The sequence below is a fragment of the Lathamus discolor genome, chromosome 5 (assembly GCF_037157495.1).
Source record: "Lathamus discolor isolate bLatDis1 chromosome 5, bLatDis1.hap1, whole genome shotgun sequence".
Classification (NCBI taxonomy): domain Eukaryota; kingdom Metazoa; phylum Chordata; class Aves; order Psittaciformes; family Psittacidae; genus Lathamus; species Lathamus discolor.
Window position 1 is genome coordinate 109,948,327 of NC_088888.1, and position 15,157 is coordinate 109,963,483.

General features: G+C 42.2%; 1 protein-coding gene across 4 annotated transcripts in view; it reads left to right on the top strand.

Moving 5' to 3' along the window:
• The window catches only part of KIF13B (kinesin family member 13B), a 132,222-nt gene that overhangs the window by 40,551 nt on the left and 76,514 nt on the right, over nt 1–15,157 (top strand). For 2 of the 4 annotated variants that reach the window (XM_065681885.1, XM_065681887.1), the window contains exon 3: nt 13,860–13,875. In XM_065681885.1, the coding sequence (XP_065537957.1) occupies nt 13,860–13,875 (16 nt within the window). The remainder of the gene's footprint in view (nt 1–13,859; nt 13,876–15,157) is intronic. The other 2 variants (XM_065681886.1, XM_065681888.1) reach the window with 1 other exon arrangement.

Genomic DNA, 15,157 nt, shown 5'->3' on the forward strand with positions numbered 1-15,157 from the left:
ACATTTAGTCATGGTGGCTCATTCATATGCGGCTCCTGGTGCAGAGAGTTTTGTTAGCCAGCTCTGGTTCCCTGCTCTATGTGCTATTTTCCTTATTTTGAGGTCTTTCACATTGTATAAGTGAGTGAGTAGGTACTTAAATAGCTGCATAGCTGCATTCTTGCAGCACAGGACATTTGAACATAAAATGAACCTTTAATTGGCCTGAACTGCATGTAGTATGGCACACATAACATCATGAAAAAGACTTTTTTGTTATGTATCTACAATCATAAACAGTTTTTGCTCCAGGAACACTTTATGAGAGGGTTTAAGGCTCCTTTTGGGGTTGCTTTTGGGTTCTTTGGGGTTTTCTTTGAGGGAGAGGTGTCGAAAGGAATTTCAAAAGAAAAGGCATGCTGGGGAGATAAACAGCTCTGTGTTCAAGAGCAGCAGAGGAAGCGAATAGATGGCGTTGCTTGGGGACGCTCTTAGAAGTAATTAGTGATAAGAGTGAGGAAGGAGAAAATCTGTTTGGCAGCTGCTGCACATTTAGCAGTGCCTCTGACCTTGGCCTGTAGGTGCTTCAAAGCTGCTGGGGGAAGATTTGCTGCCAGTGCTGCGGGATTTACCTGAATTCCCTGTGAAAGACTTAGTGAAAACCTGTGGGGCATACTTCTCATCTAAAAGCCCTGCATCACTTATTCAGGTATGCTGTAGTATACGTGATATAAAGTTAGTGACAGACTGAAGGACTCATGTTTGCACTCTTTAGGTGCCTAATAAGAGTACTAGGAACGGTCTCCTGTCAGTCTGCTGTAGGGTGGGAATTATATCCTCCGTACAAACATGTCTTTACCCTGCCATGGGATAGCACGAGAGCTGGCAAGAATGAACAAGTCATTGGCCAGTGTCCAGAGCCCAGGAGATGGGTTGGCAGGGAAGTTCATGGCAGGATTTAGTCTGACACAATTTATTTGGATAAAAAGGATAACTGATGGTGCAGGGTGCATGTTTCACCTTGCTAAATACCTGAGTTCTCTTGCCAGAGCTGTGAAATGATAACTTAATCCTTGATTGCTTCTTACAGCGCTGCAGGCCATAGTCTCTGGAAGAATGTTTTGTCAGCCAAAAATTATGCATAGCTTTGCCATCCCCAGTTGCAATGCCTATTCCAGCTAGCTAACTTTGGAATTAGTTTGTGGTCAGATGCTTTTACACTGTCTACATTGTGGCTTCTGCAGTTGGTACTACCAGTCATACTTCTTTGCTAATGCATGTTACTGATTCTTATTTTTTCCCAGCATGAATAAATCACAAATAGTAATATACAAGCACTAAAGCAGCTGCCAGACTGGGTTTTGGAAGTGAAGGGTGTTGGTAGAAGTGTTTAGGGGATTTTTTGTACACAAGAATAAATAAAGATCACTGGAACAAAAAGTAGGGAATTAAAGGTTATTCAAAATTACCTTCCCCATTAAATACTTCAGGATTATCTGATTTCCCAAATGAGAGCTTTCAGTTGGAACACAATGGGCATGAAAGAACTGCAGTGCTTTGAAATAGTTATGTGGTGTGTTGACTGGGGAATAGTTCACAAAATATTTCCTACACTTAAAAATGACCACAGTGATTTGTTGAGGTGGGAGGGAGAAGAATAGACAAAGCAGATGTGTAAATTCATCATGTGGACAAAAGATGAATTTAGGAAATTTAGAGGCACAGAGGAATGTTGTGGTGAATCAGTAGCACTTATTTAGAAAGAAATAGTTGGGCTTTACCCTCAAATACTGAAGAAATTGATATTTTTCAGAGAGCAAGAAATGGAAGTGCTGGATATGGAAGCAGTATTTTAGTCTGGTAGCCAACGACTGCTGCACCTTCAGGTTTCTGTCTTGTAGCTGTACATTCAGCTGCATCTTGGCTTCATTGCATGCATTGTGTGCCCACAAGCTGAATATCTGTCTTTCCTTTTTACTCCAGAGATGTTTGGGGTTTGGTTTGGTTTGTTTTGGGGTTGGTTTTTTTTTTTGTCTTCAGAACATGTTCTTGATGCATTGCTTTTATGTAATTCTAGATTTAAGCAAGTTTAATTCTGCCTAGAGCACTATGACATTTTTTCAGCAGTCTGGAGCCATTAGTAGGGCATATACAGGACATGGGATCTGAGCTGTCATGGTGAGGGCTTGCCTGTAATTTTCATAATACACTGTATTTTCCCTTTGCTTCTGAGCAAACAGGTCAATTATAGCCTATTTACCATCCTTGTGCTGAGAAAAGAACAGCTGATTTGAATGTACAGTGGGGATAAGGATTTCTTTCTAGGTCAGGCAGAAGAGCAGTTTGGTGCACAAATGTCACCCTGAAAAGCAGTAGTCAGAGGGGCTATGGAGGGATCTAGGCTGCTTGTCTTGATGGTTCTTTCTAGTCTTAGTTTCTCTGGGGCAAATGTTTTACTTATTTCTTCATGCCAAGTACTCTAGTAGTAAATTTTCAGTCCTGAAAGCTCATTATAATTTGGGAAAATGACAACAGATAGTAACTCCTGCTTTCTGTAGTGAGGATACATGTAGGTGGGGAAAGCAATCCCTTCTTAACATCGCTCATGGCAGAACTGTAATCTTGCATCTGCTGAACTGTTTGAGTGAGTTTGCATAAATAGAATGCTAGGCTTGAAATCTTCCTGAAGAAAAAGTAGTATATTGGTGCATGCCAAAATACTTCAAATTTCTGTTGGTGTTCAGCATATGGGAAATATCAAAGTGAATATTGGAATCATATTTAGGTTAGAAAAGACCCTTGAGATCAAGTCCAACCGTTAAACCAGCACTGCCAAGCCCACCAGTAAGCCATGTCCCTAAGGACCTTGTTTACACGTCTTTTGATTAACTCCAGGGGTGGTGACAGGGATATTGACTGCTGTCTGCTTTCTTATCTTCATGCTATCAGTCAAGTTTGCTAAAATGGGTTGGAGGAATACAGACAGTATTGAAAGAGGTGACTGGGGGAGGGAGGTTACATAGTCTGTCTTCTTGGGAAGAGTGAAAGACAGTATGACAAGCTTTTCTCTTTTTTTGAGAGAGATCAGACACTAATTTTAGTATAGCTGAATGTTTGGGACTTCTAATGTATGTCAAGACTTTTTTGAAGTGCTCTCTTTTTGAGATGCCAGTGTCTTGACAAGCTGCCGTGCTTGGATTCCTCCTTTACTCAAGTGGTTCCGATGCATTGTGCTGTTCTTTCACCTTGCAGGCTCCTTCGATGTCAATGAGAGGTTTGAGTTGAAAGTATGTAGACATTGTGCAACAATCTCTGGCTTATCTCTGTGATCGTGAAACGTGTGTGCTGAAGTAAGGAAATCCAGGCAGTTACTGAACCATGATGGAAAGACAAATAACTTCTATGCTGATGACCTACCCTTCTTGCCTACAGCTCCTATCTTCTCCCTCCTCCCCATACACAATTAGATCAACATCATTTGTGATTTTAAGTGTATGTATGTATTTTTAAATACTGCTTGAGTCCCTAATTTGGAGTTGGATCCAAAACAATCCATGCATTGACTTACCACATGGAAAGGGTAGTTTGATTTGTTATTTAGACCAAGGTGGAAGGTTTCTCCTGAGTTACAGTCTCTGTGATTATCTAATATAAATTGCATGGACAGTCATGAGAGAAATGACTGTAAGTTCTCTGGGGATGTGGTCTATACAGAAGGAAGTGTATGGTGGTGGGTGTTATACTGTAGAGCTTCTTCATGGCCCAAGTAATTCAGTGGAAGGGAAATAACAAGTATGCATTTAATTAAAATTAAAAATAATCTCTATTAAAAATTTGAGCATAGGAGAGGCACCTCTTCTACGCACTGTGTTTAGAGGGAGTTAGTATCTAAAAGAAATAGACAACATTCCCAAAATTTTCTGAAAGTTCTCACTGAATCATTTGTTTCCTTGGGTTGAAGAGTTCTGCAGTAATTTGTGTAACTTGCAGTGATTGCCTGCTTCCTATGGGGGTGGAAAGCTTGAGGGCTACTCTGGAGGCTTGGAACACCCATGGCTGCAGATTCGCTCTTACTCCTGCATATGGCTCTTGTTCTTGATCATGGACTGTTCTCTTTTTCTCTTCCTTGTTTGAAGTAGAGAGGTGCTGAAGTATATTGGTGGGGGTTTTTTGTCAGAGGATACTGAATGGATGCACACACTTGTGTATAGCTAGGTATGTGTGTGTAAATAAAGCTGGGTTGCTGAGGAAAAAAAAAACAACAAACAACTCTTCCACAATGGTTCTGGATTATGTATTTGTATTTTCAGGGAAGACAAATTCAAGAAGGTTTAAAGTAGAGGCAATAATGAGTTTATGAATTGGATGATACATCGGGCTTCTCTGCAGAAGGAGTTTTTAAAATACCCTGTCAGGGATTAAAAAAAAATTGCTCTCATTCCTAGGTGCTCATAAAGTACTCCTCTCTCCTGCCACCCCTCTTTCCCACCTCTACTTTCTACTTCCAGCTGCCATTAGACTGCCCTTAGAAGTGTCTCTGGATGTCAGCATGTTTTTCTTTGTGAAGTGAAGGAGTGTTGACAGTTCGCAAATCCTGTACAAGGGAAGTGCCCGGGGAGTTTGTCTGGTGCAGTTCCTATTGGTGGAGGAGGTACTGGCACTGGTTTGGCTTGTTCCCAACTTCTATCCTTTTGCTGAGTCTGTAGGAAAAAACATCTTGCAACAAGGAATTGCAGTAAGCCTTGAGATTGTTTTCAAGTGAGAACAGTGAGACAAATCTTTCCAAAATAATGCTCTAGACTGCTTTAACGGACTGAAAACAGACAGGAAAAGTTGCTTTGAAAGATTTCTTTTCCCCCAAGAGACCAGGTGACAGGTCCTCTGCCCTGGTAGCTCTGCCATAAATGCACACACAGAAGTCGAAAGCGCTTTTCTAGGCAGAAGGCTGCAAAAGTAGGCATGGCTATTTGACATTAGAAAGGCTTCACAAAGAAAAAAAGTCTGTATTAAATTTATGATAAAATTTCTCTTTGAGATAATTATCTAATTGTTTTGTGAATGTGCTTTTGGTGTATTTAACCTCAGAGCTGAAGAAGCTTAATTGTTCATGGTGGTTATCATAAGGTCTCCTAAATCCCACCTGCCACACAAGAAAAAAAGCCCCTGCATTTTTAAAATAAGCATTTCCAAACCTTAGTATGAAGAAGCTGGAGTTAAGGAGCTCTAAACACAGTTTTGTTCTCTGCAGCTTACCTTTGCATTACACCAGCTGAACTGTGTGTTGTTTGGTGAGCTGTCAAGTTGCTCACAAAAAAACCCTAAAAAATAAAAATGTTCAAAGTGGTAGCTATTCTGGAATTGGGGCTTCATAACACAATTTAGAATCATAGAATCATAGAGCAGTTAGAGTTGGAAAGGACCTTAAGATCATCTAGTTCCAACCCCCCTACCATGGGCAGGCACATCTCGCACTAAACCATACCACCCAGGGCTTTATCCAGCCTGGCCTTGAACACTGCCAGGGATGGATCATTCACAGCCTCCCTGGGCAACCCATTCCAGTGTCTCACCACCATAACAGGAAAGAATTTCCTCCTTATTTCCAATCTGAACTTCCCCTGTTTAATTTTTACCCATTACCCCTTGTCCTGTCACTACAGTCCCTAATGAAGAGTCCCTCCCCAGCATCGCCATAGGCCCCTTTCAGACACTGGAAGGCTGCTATGAGGTCTCCATGCAGCCTTCTCTTCTCCAGGCTGAACAGCCCCAACTTCCTCAGCCTATCTTCATGCGGGAGGTGCTCCAGTCCCCTGATCATCCTCGTGGCCCTCCTCTGGACTTGTTCCAGCAGTTCCATGTCCTTTTTATGTTGAGGACACCAGAACTGCACACAGTACTCCAGGTGAGGTCTCACAAGAGCAGAGTAGAGGGGCAGGATCACCTCCTTCGACCTGTTGGTCACGCTCCTTTTGATGCAGCCCAGGATCCGGTTGGCTTTCTGGGCTGTGAGCGCACACTGAAGCCAGCTCATGTTCATTTTCTCATCCACCAGCACCCCCAAGTCCTTCTCTGCAGGGCTGCTCTGAATCTCTTCTCTGCCCAACCTGTAGCTGTGCCTGGGATTGCTCCGACCCAGGTGTAGGACCTTGCACTTGTCATGGTTGAACTTCATAAGGTTGGCATCAGCCCACCTCACAAGCATGTTGAGGTCCCTCTGGTTGGCATCTCTTCCCTCCAGCATATCAACCGGACCACACAGCTTGGTGTCATCGGCAAACTTGCTGAGGGCGCACTCAATCCCACTGTCCATGTCAGTGACGAAGATGTTAAACAAGACCGGTCCCAACCCCGATCCCTGAGGGACACCACTCGTTACCGGTCTCCAGCCGGACTAAACCTGCTGGTCATGCTCCTTTTGATGCAGCCCAGGATACGGTTGGCTTTCTGGGCTGCGAGCGCACACTGAAGCCGGCTCATGTTCATTTTCTCATAGAAAATTAGGCGTTAATTGCAGATTAATTCTGTGTATTGACAGAAAATAGAGGTCATAGTGAGTCCTGGTTTTAGCTCTAAGTTATTTTTTCATCCTAGTAGCTGGTGCACTATTAATAGTTTTGGCTTTAGTCTGGGAATAATGCTGATAATAGTGATGTTTTAGTTGTTGCTAAGTAGTACATACTCTGAATTCAGGACTTTTCAGCCTCTCATCCTCTGCTGGTGAGGAGGGAGCAGAGACAGGACACCTGACCCGAACTATTCCATAGCACAGCATGTCATGCCCAGTATATAAACTGGAGACTATATAAGCTGGAGAGACTTTTGACAAAGGCCTGTAGGAACAGGACAAAGGGGAATGGCTTTAACCTGACAGAGTGGAGATTTACATGAGATCTTGGGAAGAAGTTGGTCCCTGTGAGGGTGGCGAGGCCCTGGCACAGGGTGCCCAGAGAAGCTGTGGCTGCCCCATCCCTGGCAGTGTTGAAGGCCAAGGTTGGATGGGGCTTGGAGCAACCTGGTCTAGTGGAAGGTGTCCCTGCCTGTGACAACGGAGTTTGGAACTAGGTGGGCTTTAAGGTCTTAAACTAAGCCATTCTGCGATTCTGTGAAAGCAAATTGTGCAGTTGTCTCACAGGTAGAACAGCTTTTTTGCCAAATTCCAGGCCTAGGACCATCATGTTTTCATGTGGGGATCTATTGGTCAAGTTAATAGCTTGCCAAATCATAAGAGGGCTTCTTTCCTCTCTCCCATCGTTATAAAATGATAGCTACATGAGGCTCTATTAAAAAACTGTGAATAAGTTCACAGTAGTAATTGAAAATTTGGGTACTGTCTGTTCACCAAACATTCGCTAGAACACAACAGTATCCTGACATCCAAGTGTTTACAAACAAAAGGATAAAGTTGTAATCCCCTTGTCATAACACCAGCTTTATGGGATACATCATGCACCACTTCAGTGTGGTCAGGTCTAAGCAGGTTATTATACTGGCAATACTGAAAGCTTAGCTCCAAGTAGAAACACCCCAAACCCACAAAGCTGCTGGTCAGCTGAGTTCTTGGGGTTTGGTTGTGGTTTTCTCTTTTTTTTTTTTCCTGAGTGAGCTGGCAAAAATTACTTTTGTCAGTAGAAACTAAGTAACCACCAACTATGCCTGGAATGCCTCCGAGCACTGGAGGAATTTTCCAAGCAACAGTGATTACTTTTGTTCCTTTTAGGCTTTGAACTGTGTATGCTCTTTCAGATTTTCTTTGACAAATGTAGGGATTTTGTTTTAAAGAGACTGTTTCTGTTAGCAAAAAAACTTTTTCTGAAATAGGGCAGTGTGCTTTTCTCTCGAAGAGCGCAGTATTGCTATGGAGGTAATAACAAGGCTCCATAAGAACAGCATTAATTGGAGGATACCATGCATAAACCAGACTCCAGTGGGACTCAGCGTTTTAATACCACTTGGCCTACATGTGTTGCATTAGTTATTTGGTTAAGGGGAATAGGTGATATATGATGCAGTTGTGTGTTTGTGTCAGAACCCGGCATAGTGATTGTTCTGCTTTTGTCTGCGACATGTTAGTAATAAAATCTCAGAATCACAGAATGGTTGTGGCTGGGAGGGACCTCTGGAGGCCATCTGCCATTTGTCCTCTAGGTGCTATGCTGGACTTTCTTTCCTTTGACTCAGTACTGAGACCATATTGGGACTGCTTGTCCTTTTGTGTGCAGTGAGTGAGAGTGAAGGTAAAGCTGCAACAGGGCTTTTCTCTTCCAGATTTGCTTGAAAGTGTAAAGCAGGCGTCATGGCTTGTATTTTCACAGAATGGTTTGGATTGGAAGGGACCTTAAAGCTCATCCAGTTCCAACCCCCTGCCATGGGCAGCGACACCTTCCACTAGAACAGTTTGCTCAAAGCCCCGTCCAACCTGGCCTCCTAGGGATGCGGCAGCCACTGCTTCTCTGGGCAACCTGTTCCAGTGTCATTCTACCATCACAGGGAAGAACTTTTTTCTAATATCTCATTTAAATTTCCCCTCTGTCAGGTTAAAGTCATTCCCCCTTATCCTATTGCTACGTGTCCTTGCAAAAAAATCCCTCTTCAGACTTCTTGTAGGCCCCCTATAGTTATTGAAAGGCCACAATAAGGTCTTCCCAGAGCCTTCTCTTCTCCAGGCTGAGCAAGCCCAGCTCTCTCAGCCTGTCTCCATAGCAGAGGCGCTTCAGCTCTTGGAGCCTCTTTGCAGCCTCGTCTGGACTCACTTCAGCAGCTCCTTGTCCCTCTTGTGCTGGGGAGCACAAAGCTGGATACAGAACTCTATATGGTGTCTATAGCTGTGAGTGTTCTGACAGGGTCTGTGATTTTGGGGTATGAATAGTTTACCTGGTACTAGATTTAAGAAGTTTCAGAAACACAGTGGTTTGTGTTATATCTGTACAAACTTAAAAAAAATTGAACTTGCCACAAAGTGGAGTTCCTACAGCTGAAGGGTAAATTGTGATGACATATAATGCCAGCTTTTTTAATGTGTGTGAATAAAAATTGATTTAAGGCAAACTAACTCAGCAAGAAGCATGAATATGTGGCTTTACAGAGCTGGGAGATACACATTTCTGCTGTTAAACCCCAAGTAGTTCTTGCCTATCAATATGTTTTTCTGGTTTTAGTTGTTTTCTAGTTCCTGAAAGCAGTTCCTGCTTGAGGGCATGAAACAGTACTTATTATATTGGAATTTGATATGCTTGGTTTTGTAGTGGTTATGGAAGATTGAAAGTGGAAAGCAATCAGAGTTTCTGGAGATTTGCTGAGATTTTCTTAATTCATAGTTATTGTTGGAATTGTTCCCTCCCTCTCCCCCCCCCCTTTTTTTAACCTTCAAATTCTTATTCTGTTTCACTGTTCCAGAAGCAAATGGTAAAATGCTATGTTCCAATTCTGTAAATTTAGAGTAACCTTGTGCCATCGAGCAGTACCAACCAAATTTATAGTTTGGATGTTGTTGCGGTCACTGTTGGCATAGGAAATGTTCTCTTTTTAAAAAAAAAAGGAAAAGAAAAGAAAAAGAAAAACAGAACAGAAAAAAAGTAGTCTGGCTTCTCCGATCCTGTCCTACTGCTTCTCTACCTCTTTTCCCTTTTTTCTGGCATGCTGCCTCCCACCTTTCTCCTCCTGTTTGCCCCATCTGCCCATTTGTGATTCAGGCAAAAAGCAAGATGTGCTGTGACTGATTTAGAGCATGTGCTGATTTGCCAGCTGGCTGCTATCTCTGAGCTGCTGGGTCAGCCAAACAGAACAGATAAGGTCTGAGCTGTCCTTGCCTCTTCCCAGTAATGTTTCACCTCATTTGCTGTTGCATTTTCCCCGTGCGATATGCAGAATCTCAAATATGCTTAAGGTTGCTTTACCTTCCCTCTCCTTTTGAACATGGAAAGCCAGAATAAAATTTCATTTGAAATGTTATTAAAATAGTGCTAATAACTGATGCTGAACACAGTAGTTTATTGTGCTTAAATATATACTTTAACTATTATTAACCACATGTCAAGCTGTCTGGTGCAGTTGACACTTTGGAGGAAAGAGATGCCATCCGGAGGGATCTGGACAATTTAAAGAGGTGAACCCCTGAGTACCTCATCAAGTTCAACAAGGCCAAGTGCAAGGTCCTGCACCTGGGGGCAATCCCAAGCACAAACACAGGCTGGGCAGACACTGGATACAGAGCAGCCCTGAGGAGAGGGACTTGGGGGTGTTGGTTGATGAGAAGCTCACCATGACCCGACAGTGTGAGCTTGAGCCCAGAAACCAGCCATGTCCTGGGCTGCATCACCAGCAGCGTGACCAGCAGGTCAAGGGAGGGGATTCTCTGCCTCTGCTCTGCTCTGGTGAGACCCACCCCCCCTGCAGTCCTGCATCCAGAAGGACATGGAGCTGTTGGAGCAAGTCCAGAGGAGGCCACAAAGATGCTCCGAGGGCTGGAACACCTCTGCTATGGAGATAGACTGAGAAAGCTGGGGTTCAAGGTCCCTTCCATCCCAAAACATTCTGTAATTCAATTGGGTATCCTATTACTTTTTGAAAAGAGAAATGGTAGTGGTGTTGGACATAGAATTATGTGCTGGTGGTCTCAGCTGGGAGCTGTTGTGTTTCTATCTGGTGCTTAAACTGTGCCTGAGATCTGTGAAACCACTAGCATTTTCATAGGAAACCAAATGTGTCCGGATGAAGAAGCTTATACTGTGTAAGAGCTAGCTTAAAAATAAATAACTACTCATGGCTGCGTGTCTTCACTCTCAAGACAACATGTATATTCACTTGGTTGCAACAAACAACATAGTAATAAACATAGGCAGTTTTTTTAGAGTATTCTCTTTCTCCTTTTTTTACTTTTAGAAACCTTAGATACATTAGATTCCACCTTCTTCTGTCAGACAGCGAGTTGAAAAAAGGTGAAAGGGGAGCTGGTGGAGGGAATTCCTGTCAGTCTTGATTCAGGTGAAAATACGTAGCTGAGTACATCTTAGTGACATTCTTCAGTACCTAAAAGATAAGTTTTCCCTTCCTCTCCTGGATGTTTCTGCTGCATCTGAGATAGATGTAAATTGCTGCCTGCCAGCATAGGAGCGAAAACAAGTCCTGCCTTCACCTCTGAAATGGCCCTGTCCTTGGTGGTAACATCTGGATAGCCACTGGCTGGTGCTTTGAGTCCTGCCCCAATCACTATGCTGTGTGCTCCTTTCACCCTCTACCTTGCAGATGCTGGTTTGGATGTGGGGTTTGGTGTGAGCAGTTTGCAGGTGACACAACACTACATGATCTTTTCTGCTTTAGAACTACTTCAATTCTTTACTATTCATTACAGTTACAAGTTGTCAGTATTAGGATCCTCTGGATGTTTTTTGCTAATGCCACTCTCAACCATAGAAAATGTTCTTTGCATACTTTGCCGTCATCTGTGGTTTTGTTGTAGGAGATACTTCCCTGCTCTGAAGGTGATGCTGTAGCTTGGTGTTTACTTTTTCATCACTGCTGAGATGGACTGTAGCAGTGCACCGTACTTGGGCATGGAGCCTCAAAACACCCATCACTTCTCATCTGTGCTTGTAGCTAAGCAGGCTGCTGTGGGTGCAGCAATTTCCCATAGGATTTTGAATCAGGCTGAAAATCTTTTCATGGATTTCTGGGCCCAGCTATCGCAGCTGCTGCACTGATGGGTTCACATGCTCAGCACAATGCTGCGTAATGCAGTGTGCACTGTTAATGCTTTCCTTAGGGAAAAACTTGTCCGATTTATTCTTTTCTTGGCCTAAAGTACACAGAACTACAGCTCTAGATATCTCTGCTGTATCCTAAATGCTGTATGCTGCGTTTCTTAGATGTAGGGCTTCTTTTTGCTTGTGTTGGGATTAAGTGAGGCTGTAAGACATGGGTTAGTGTGTTTGTGCAGCTCTTTAGAAAATTAGATACTTAAAGACCTTTAGTCTGAATTAAGCTTCATGATTTACAGAGCCTAACATCCTCTTAAAAATGTATCTGTGATAGGACTTCTGAGATTATATACTTATTGCTGTTTTAATCCAAATAATAATACATCCTGTATTGAGGCTGCATTGCCACATTGTAATCCTGCCTTGGGACTGGGCTGGACAATATGAGCGCTACCTCTTGCTGAATTAAGAGCAGTGTCACGTCTCTGAGTGCTGAACTCAAACTCGAACCTAGGCTTGCTGTTCTCCTTATTTTACAGGAAGAATGGTCTTTCTGTAGGAATAGGAACAAGACTGCCTTGTAAGCAGGAGTTTACAAGTGAAGTTCTTCAGCAAAGCGCTCCACTAGCATTTCAGAGCACAGAAAGCCAACCAAATCCTCTTGTATCTGTCTTTGAATGAAGACAGAATGGGTTTGGGTTGGAGGGGGACTTAAAGATCATCTAGTTCCACTCCTCTGCCACAGGCAGGGATGCCTTCCACTAGACTAGGTTTCTCCCAGCCCCATCCAACCTGGCCTTGAGCACTTCCATGTATGGGGCAGCCACAGCCAAAGATCCAGAGGTGCTCTCCAGTGTCCTCTGTTGGTATCAAAGCCCTGGTGAAGGAGATTCTCTCAATGCACCTCCATATCTACCATTCACCCAGAAGCAACAGTTAAGAGTCTACAGCAAGCATGATGCTGAAGACCTTGAAAAAGCTTCTGTTCAAAGTTAGCCAAGTGCAGGGTGCATGTTGTTGCTGCTTACTTGAATGACCCTGCATTGAATGACCTTTACTTGAATGACCCCTGCCTGTCATGGGGCAGCCTTGGCTTAAATGATCATCTAGCACAGCTGGTTACGCTGACTGCTATGAAAAGTTACTGTTGTTCCTGTTGTGTCATACAGATATGCATATTAGATCCAAGCATGAGTAAAAAGAGATGATGGGCTTGCTTAATAAATAATTATTTTTGAGAGATGGTGCTGGGAAATTACTATTTTTAAACTTGCTTCTCAACCCATCTGAGCAGCAAGAACTCTGAGGGTAATCTTACATGGCTCCCATATCTTTCTCCTGCTCTGTTCAAAAGAAATCAGTGATGCTTGTCAGAAGACTTCACTTGTTACTGATGTCAACAGCTTCTTAATCTCATTTAGAAGGTCCAGGACAATGAGAATATCGCTCCTTCGTTGTGCGTTTGCTGCATTCTTCCATCTTCCGTAAAGGGGAGGCTGCATAACCTGCTTTCAGGGCATTGCATTGACTGATGCTGTGCTGTTATTTTAAAGATCACTCTAGTAATTTTGTACTTGCTGTTTAAAAACAAGCAGAAAACCCTAAGCAAACTTTTAAATTATGTACATAACAGATTGAAAGCATTGCTAGTCTCTGCTCCTGAACTGCTCTGTGGTCCCAGCAGCCATGAGTGAGCTGAGTTGGGCAAGTCCAAGGGTTGGACTCTGAAATTTCCTCTTGAATAACGTATCTGAAGTTCCTGTTCAAGTGGTTTTGGAAATTTTTACGTTGCCTGGGTACTTTGTTTTTAAGAGACAGTAACACCCATGAAGCTAGAGAGAGAAGTGTCACAAGAAGGAAAAAACTGGGAGTGAATGAGGAAGAGATGGTGGCAGCATGAGGAAAATCAGTAGCTTTAGAGTTAAAAATCAACTTATTCAGAGCAGCATCTCAAATCTTACTCCTGAAAAGATATGAGCATTGGTTTATAAAATGACTTAGAATCTGTAAACAAGGGGAGATCTTAGGAGAGAAATGAATTTTTTAAATACAGAGCTCCAGTGATGAGGCATTAATGATAGAGCAGTTATGCTACAGTCACTGCAACTAACAGTTTGTTTTTTCTTTTGTCTTTCTTCCCCCAACCCTGTATCAAATCCTTTCTGCTCCTGATGCTTTGGGGAACAGCAGGACCCAACCAAAGGTAAAGGCTTTTAGTGCACATTAAGTCACTGTGTGAAAATTGTTGTATCACTTATTCAGCCTTGGGTTATCCAAATATTAAAAGCATTTTGACAAAACAGCTCTGCAGTTGATCAGCTGTTGAGAAAGAAACTTAAAGCATCTCCTTGCTGCAGAAGAGCACTGTACAGCCTGTGCCAAATAATGAGTCACAGGAACAAATGAGAACATACTTGCTCAGCATTACAGACTGTGAATGGAAGACTCCTTGTTGTTTGTGGGCTTTTAAAAGCATTTTCTGATATTTGTGTTAAAGCAAACTCATTTTGCTGTTACAGCTTATGATCCTGTGACTTTGTACTTCGTATGAAGACATCAATCTCTACCCTATCATATCAGGATTCAGCTTTATTGATGTGGTCCTATAGCAAATATTTTACTAAGCCAATATTTTATAGCTAATAGTTTTATTAAGCCCTGGGATGTTATAATAGCATGTTTAATTGTATAAGGAATTCAAAGGGAAAAAAAACCCACCTTAATTTTAAATAAACAAGCCATTGTTTCCTCAGAGGATATAAAGAAACTCGCTTTTATCTCTTCATGCAGGGATGTTAACATAGTATAGGGAAAAAACCAAAGCAAAGCACAAAATTAAATTTTCGAGGATTTTTCTATATTAAGCATTTTCATAAATGTAGGTAGTAAGTTGGGATATATTGGTAGTATGGATTTTCAACTCCTGCATTATTTTTCTATTTTAGTTCAAATACTTGAGAAGGATTTGTTTTATCTTTACTTTACTAAAATGGAACTTAAAAACGTGTTAACAGATGAAACGAAATTTTAGAATGCAGGTTAGGAAGGTGAATGTGCAATGCTGAAGGGGAAAGAGCAGCCTTCATGAAGCTTTAGGAGAAATAAGCAGCCAAAGGGCAACACGTTGCACTTCCCTTTTCCTTTCTCCTACAGAATAAATTTTGCCAATGTGACTGTAGGTCAAACATTACCCTGATTTTTGGTTTTTTTTTTTTTTTTTTTCTTGCAAATACATGCCATGGGGAGTTATTTTTGCAAACATCTGTCCCAAAATACACACTGTCTTATTGCAGGTCAGCTTTAATGATGAAAAATGCCTGTGCATTTTGAATGAATTGAAATTCTCTATTTAAAAAGTTTGGTTTTATCTAATTGAAACCTGTCTATTTAAAAAGTTTAATTTTATCTCAAGAACAGTAGCATTATAAATTGCTCTGTGTTGTTCTTTATAAGTCTTACACTTTGGGGATGACTGCTTCTGTTTG